The sequence below is a fragment of the Gallus gallus genome, chromosome 2 (genome assembly GCF_016699485.2).
Source record: "Gallus gallus isolate bGalGal1 chromosome 2, bGalGal1.mat.broiler.GRCg7b, whole genome shotgun sequence".
Taxonomy (NCBI): domain Eukaryota; kingdom Metazoa; phylum Chordata; class Aves; order Galliformes; family Phasianidae; genus Gallus; species Gallus gallus.
In genome coordinates this window covers 67,424,691-67,432,269 of record NC_052533.1, presented here as the reverse complement: position 1 = coordinate 67,432,269, position 7,579 = coordinate 67,424,691, and the positions used below count along the sequence as shown (strand labels likewise).

The 7,579-nt window shown below is 37.7% G+C and overlaps 1 protein-coding gene across 1 annotated transcript; it reads left to right on the top strand.

Annotated features, from left to right (window-relative positions):
* On the top strand, positions 1-7,579 carry OVAL (ovalbumin (SERPINB14)). Its single transcript, NM_205152.3, has 8 exons — positions 1-47; positions 1,637-1,821; positions 2,073-2,123; positions 2,705-2,833; positions 3,235-3,352; positions 4,313-4,455; positions 4,794-4,949; positions 6,534-7,579. Exons 2-8 carry the CDS (start codon positions 1,654-1,656, stop codon positions 6,927-6,929), a joined length of 1,161 nt encoding a protein of 386 aa, NP_990483.2. The 5' UTR covers positions 1-47; positions 1,637-1,653; the 3' UTR covers positions 6,930-7,579.

The window sequence follows — 7,579 nt, the reverse complement described above, 5'->3', positions numbered from 1 at the left end:
ACATACAGCTAGAAAGCTGTATTGCCTTTAGCACTCAAGCTCAAAAGGTAAGCAACTCTCTGGAATTACCTTCTCTCTATATTAGCTCTTACTTGCACCTAAACTTTAAAAAATTAACAATTATTGTGTTATGTGTTGTATCTTTAAGGGTGAAGTACCTGCGTGATACCCCCTATAAAATCTTCTCACCTGTGTATGCATTCTGCACTATTTTATTATGTGTAAAAGCTTTGTGTTTGTTTTCAGGAGGCTTATTCTTTGTGCTTAAAATATGTTTTTAATTTCAGAACATCTTATCCTGTCGTTCACTATCTGATATGCTTTGCAGTTTGCTTGATTAACTTCTAGCCCTACAGAGTGCACAGAGAGCAAAATCATGGTGTTCAGTGAATTCTGGGGAGTTATTTTAATGTGAAAATTCTCTAGAAGTTTAATTCCTGCAAAGTGCAGCTGCTGATCACTACACAAGATAAAAATGTGGGGGGTGCATAAACGTATATTCTTACAATAATAGATACATGTGAACTTGTATACAGAAAAGAAAATGAGAAAAATGTGTGTGCGTATACTCACACACGTGGTCAGTAAAAACTTTTGAGGGGTTTAATACAGAAAATCCAATCCTGAGGCCCCAGCACTCAGTACGCATATAAAGGGCTGGGCTCTGAAGGACTTCTGACTTTCACAGATTATATAAATCTCAGGAAAGCAACTAGATTCATGCTGGCTCCAAAAGCTGTGCTTTATATAAGCACACTGGCTATACAATAGTTGTACAGTTCAGCTCTTTATAATAGAAACAGACAGAACAAGTATAAATCTTCTATTGGTCTATGTCATGAACAAGAATTCATTCAGTGGCTCTGTTTTGTAGTAAACATTGCTATTTTATCATGTCTGCATTTCTCTTCTGTCTGAATGTCCCCACTAAAATTTAACTCCACAGAAAGTTTATACTACAGTACACATGCATATCTTTGAGCAAAGCAAACCATACCTGAAAGTGCAATAGAGCAGAATATGAATTACATGCGTGTCTTTCTCCTAGACTACATGACCCCATATAAATTACATTCCTTATCTATTCTGCCATCACCAAAACAAAGGTAAAAATACTTTTGAAGATCTACTCATAGCAAGTAGTGTGCAACAAACAGATATTTCTCTACATTTATTTTTAGGGAATAAAAATAAGAAATAAAATAGTCAGCAAGCCTCTGCTTTCTCATATATCTGTCCAAACCTAAACTTTACTGAAATTTGCTCTTTGAATTTCCAGTTTTGCAAGCCTATCAGATTGTGTTTTAATCAGAGGTACTGAAAAGTATCAATGAATTCTAGCTTTCACTGAACGAAAATATGTAGAGGCAACTGGCTTCTGGGACAGTTTGCTACCCAAAAGACAACTGAATGCAAATACATAAATAGATTTATGAATATGGTTTTGAACATGCACATGAGAGGTGGATATAGCAACAGACACATTACCACAGAATTACTTTAAAACTACTTGTTAACATTTAATTGCCTAAAAACTGCTCGTAATTTACTGTTGTAGCCTACCATAGAGTACCCTGCATGGTACTATGTACAGCATTCCATCCTTACATTTTCACTGTTCTGCTGTTTGCTCTAGACAACTCAGAGTTCACCATGGGCTCCATCGGCGCAGCAAGCATGGAATTTTGTTTTGATGTATTCAAGGAGCTCAAAGTCCACCATGCCAATGAGAACATCTTCTACTGCCCCATTGCCATCATGTCAGCTCTAGCCATGGTATACCTGGGTGCAAAAGACAGCACCAGGACACAGATAAATAAGGTGAGCCTACAGTTAAAGATTAAAACCTTTGCCCTGCTCAATGGAGCCACAGCACTTAATTGTATGATAATGTCCCTTGGAAACTGCATAGCTCAGAGGCTGAAAATCTGAAACCAGAGTTATCTAAAAGTGTGGCCACCTCCAACTCCCAGAGTGTTACCCAAATGCACTAGCTAGAAATCTTGAAACTGGATTGCATAACTTCTTTTTGTCATAACCATTATTTCAGCTACTATTATTTTCAATTACAGGTTGTTCGCTTTGATAAACTTCCAGGATTCGGAGACAGTATTGAAGCTCAGGTACAGAAATAATTTCACCTCCTTCTCTATGTCCCTTTCCTCTGGAAGCAAAATACAGCAGATGAAGCAATCTCTTAGCTGTTCCAGGCCCTCTCTGATGAGCAGCTAGTGCTCTGCATCCAGCAGTTGGGAGAACACTGTTCATAAGAACAGAGAAAAAGAAGGAAGTAACAGGGGATTCAGAACAAACAGAAGATAAAACTCAGGACAAAAATACTGTGTGAATGAGGAAACTTGTGGATATTTGTACGCTTAAGCAAGACAGCTAGATGATTCTGGATAAATGGGTCTGGTTGGAAAAGAAGGAAAGCCTGGCTGATCTGCTGGAGCTAGATTATTGCAGCAGGTAGGCAGGAGTTCCCTAGAGAAAAGTATGAGGGAATTACAGAAGAAAAACAGCACAAAATTGTAAATATTGGAAAAGGACCACATCAGTGTAGTTACTAGCAGTAAGACAGACAGGATGAACAATAGTTTTGTAAACAGAAGTATCTGACTACTTTACTCTGTTCATACACTACGTAAAACCTACTAAGTAATAAAACTAGAATAACAACATCTTTCTTTCTCTTTGTATTCAGTGTGGCACATCTGTAAACGTTCACTCTTCACTTAGAGACATCCTCAACCAAATCACCAAACCAAATGATGTTTATTCGTTCAGCCTTGCCAGTAGACTTTATGCTGAAGAGAGATACCCAATCCTGCCAGTAAGTTGCTCTAAAATCTGATCTGAGTGTATTTCCATGCCAAAGCTCTACCATTCTGTAATGCAAAAACAGTCAGAGTTCCACATGTTTCACTAAGAAAATTTCTTTTTCTCTTGTTTTTACAAATGAAAGAGAGGACAAATAACATTTCTCTATCACCGACCTGAAACTCTACAGTCTTCAGAGAATGAATGGCTTGCTAAAAGAATGTCAAATCTTACCATACAGCTATTTCATATTACACTACTAAATACACTATAAGGCATAGCATGTAGTAATACAGTGTAAAATAGCTTTTTACACTACTATATTATTAATATCTGTTAATTCCAGTCTTGCATTTCACATTTGCAAAACGTTTTGAAATTCGTATCTGAAAGCTGAATACTCTTGCTTTACAGGAATACTTGCAGTGTGTGAAGGAACTGTATAGAGGAGGCTTGGAACCTATCAACTTTCAAACAGCTGCAGATCAAGCCAGAGAGCTCATCAATTCCTGGGTAGAAAGTCAGACAAATGGTAAGGTAGAACATGCTTTGTACATAGTGAGAGTTGGTTCACCCTAATACTGAGAACCTGGATATAGCTCAGCCAGCGTGCTTTGCGTTCAAGCTTACCAGAGCTGTTGTATGCCTGTTAAGCAGGGCATACAGTCATGAGGCTCTTGAAAAATCTTAACAGACAAAGGGCAATGGAAAATTGGAGTTAAGGGATGGTAGGGATAAAATGCATAGAAAGAGGTACCACGATTTTGATTTTTGCCCTAATGCCTCTCTGTGTGGTTCCTCAATTTTTCTACTTCATTCCTCATCTCCTCAGAGCATTCCTTTCCCTCATGCTTGAAACACAGATGAAAGACTGTGAATTCTAACTGAGATGAAAACATCCACAACCACACAACCTCTGGTGTGGAGTCACATTCTGTGAAGGCAAAAACTAGGCCACGTAATCTATGTGTGCAAGCTACGTGTAAGCTATGTGTGTGACAGGACAATGTGAGGAACATACTATGTGCACAAGGACTGCAGAATAAACAGGAGCAAAGTTTTTGAAGAAAACAGAGTAAAATCCTGTTTTCCTCTTTTGTTACATTCTTTACATATATCTCAAATTTCCTCTTTGGTTAGAAGCAAGTAATATTTATGTTTCTTGGTACTGTTTGGGTTGAAGACCATTCTGGGATAAGAGAAATTCCAGTGGATCTTCCCCTAATCATAAAATGTACAGGTTTAGTTTTTTTGTAACACAGAAATCTCTTCATCTTTTATCTTTTGTTGTGATTCTTTATAGAGAGAGAAACAAGACTTACTGACAATAGCAGCAAGAAAATCAATCTTGGAAGAACAAGATTGCAGTTGCAAAAAACAAACCAATGTCCTTGCCCCTACATCCTCTTCCCCATAAATTCTACATTCTCTATCTACCTTGTGCTTGCCAACATGATATACGTAAACTCTCTTTTCCTATTCATTCTTAAAGGAATTATCAGAAATGTCCTTCAGCCAAGCTCCGTGGATTCTCAAACTGCAATGGTTCTGGTTAATGCCATTGTCTTCAAAGGACTGTGGGAGAAAGCATTTAAGGATGAAGACACACAAGCAATGCCTTTCAGAGTGACTGAGGTATATGGGCTTACCTTAGAGATGTAATCTAGAATTTATGAAGAGAGTAGACATGTTGTTATATGAACACTGCATTAGCGTATCTGCTCATTTGTCTGCATCTCTTTCAGACACTGTGTTAAAAGCAGGGAATTTTCCTTATGTCTCTCTCATCACAATATTCCTGACATTGCAAAGCTCCTGAGAAATAACTTCAGATTCCCACTTTTCCTAGGAAGGTCTTCCTGGATGAGAACAATCAATCATCTTAACTGTAACTAGATATTTCTGCATCTAAGAATAATCTTTGTTAAAACTATATTCTCTCTCTCTTTTTTTTTTTTTTTTTGGTTCTCCAGCAAGAAAGCAAACCTGTGCAGATGATGTACCAGATTGGTTTATTTAGAGTGGCATCAATGGCTTCTGAGAAAATGAAGATCCTGGAGCTTCCATTTGCCAGTGGGACAATGAGCATGTTGGTGCTGTTGCCTGATGAAGTCTCAGGCCTTGAGCAGGTATGGCCCTAGAAGTTGGCTTCAGAATATTAAAAACACATGGAAATTTAGCTGTTGTAAAGCTCTTTTCAACACAGTTATCCTAAAACATTTAACCAGCACAAATTTCATCATGATTCAATATGTGATTGTTGCATAGAAGTGTAGATTTGTCCCACTGGGTCCTGCAATAGCCCATGCTGAGCATGGCTTGCTGAAAGAACTGCTTTAGAGGGTGAAAAGTTTGACACAGCAGACAAGATGATTCTCACCTAAGCAGCTGTTACTGTAGTGGCTTGAACTCTAAAGGTCTTGTATCTCCATTCCTGTGCACTGAGGAGCTTCTTGGAAAGTTCATATAAGGTTTACTAGTTCTAACTATTATCTCATTTGGTGGCACTCAATGTGCTTTGTTCACGTCTTCATAAATTAATCTATCTAAAAATTGGATGTGGTTAAAGCAATTTCAGAAATAACATGTACATAATGTACAATTATTGATATGAACAGAACACAGGCATAGCATATTGTAATTAGGAGGACTGTAGTTATTTTGAATAGGAAACACAATGTAATAAATGAGAATTCATTGAAATGTTAGTATGCTAACTCAATCTAAATTATAAAGATAAAGAGGCATTTAATCACAGCTAGATTTCCATCACTTGTGACAGACAGGCATATGAATGATTATGTACAGCTCTAGGAAAAAAAGTATGTAGGAAAACTAGTACATTTTGATTAGAAAGTCTGAAAATGAGGTGCCTTGATCAAAGAGAATACGTGTGTTTGAGAAAAAAAAAGTTTGGATAGAGGTGGTAAGAGAGAATATATTGAAATGGTGTTTCTACAAACTGCCATGGCCAGATTTGTGTAAGAGACATTCAGTAAGTAGGCAAGGAAAGAAATATTACTAGGTACAAAGCAACATCAGTAATACCAAAAGAAACCAATTATTCCAGATGCCAATCTCGTAATAGGGTTAAGAGATTTCCACCCCTCTAGTGGTCACCAGTGCAACCAGTAACTTTGCTAATTTACATTTTCTTTTTTTAAATGGCAGATATAGCTTTGAACTGAGTGATCATGAACTGGTACTGTGTAAATAAGATGGAAGCATACTTGGCAGCTAAACTTCTAGTTTTTAAAAACTCAAATTCTCTTGAAAGATCAGTTCCCAGTCTAGTAACAGCTGATAGTTTAAGTATCAGTAATTGGCTACCATTAACAACTGGCTCCTGAGAGGTCTTAAATGTAGAGACAGCTTTAAACTCAAAAGCACAGAGTGATTTTTAGAATAGATTTCCCAAGCAAAGAAAATAAACAGGGAGGAGCTTTAAGGGAGTAGCCATCTCATTATTATTATTATTTAAAGAAATGGCAGCAAGCCTACAAAAGAAAAATAAGACAGAGCAGAGAAGAAAGAGTCATGGTATGCTTTTCTATCTTAGCAAAATTAATCTCTACATGCCTAGGAAAAAGCCATGACAAGAGCAATCAGTTCAAAAGGTGTATGCAAAAAACCACATAATAGTAACTAGTACTGCATTGCCAGGAAGGAAGTTATGTCGCCATTCCATGGATCTCATTCTCATTTCCTTGCAGCTTGAGAGTATAATCAACTTTGAAAAACTGACTGAATGGACCAGTTCTAATGTTATGGAAGAGAGGAAGATCAAAGTGTACTTACCTCGCATGAAGATGGAGGAAAAATACAACCTCACATCTGTCTTAATGGCTATGGGCATTACTGACGTGTTTAGCTCTTCAGCCAATCTGTCTGGCATCTCCTCAGCAGAGAGCCTGAAGATATCTCAAGCTGTCCATGCAGCACATGCAGAAATCAATGAAGCAGGCAGAGAGGTGGTAGGGTCAGCAGAGGCTGGAGTGGATGCTGCAAGCGTCTCTGAAGAATTTAGGGCTGACCATCCATTCCTCTTCTGTATCAAGCACATCGCAACCAACGCCGTTCTCTTCTTTGGCAGATGTGTTTCCCCTTAAAAAGAAGAAAGCTGAAAAACTCTGTCCCTTCCAACAAGACCCAGAGCACTGTAGTATCAGGGGTAAAATGAAAAGTATGTTCTCTGCTGCATCCAGACTTCATAAAAGCTGGAGCTTAATCTAGAAAAAAAATCAGAAAGAAATTACACTGTGAGAACAGGTGCAATTCACTTTTCCTTTACACAGAGTAATACTGGTAACTCATGGATGAAGGCTTAAGGGAATGAAATTGGACTCACAGTACTGAGTCATCACACTGAAAAATGCAACCTGATACATCAGCAGAAGGTTTATGGGGGAAAAATGCAGCCTTCCAATTAAGCCAGATATCTGTATGACCAAGCTGCTCCAGAATTAGTCACTCAAAATCTCTCAGATTAAATTATCAACTGTCACCAACCATTCCTATGCTGACAAGGCAATTGCTTGTTCTCTGTGTTCCTGATACTACAAGGCTCTTCCTGACTTCCTAAAGATGCATTATAAAAATCTTATAATTCACATTTCTCCCTAAACTTTGACTCAATCATGGTATGTTGGCAAATATGGTATATTACTATTCAAATTGTTTTCCTTGTACCCATATGTAATGGGTCTTGTGAATGTGCTCTTTTGTTCCTTTAATCATAATAAAAACATGTTTAAGCAAA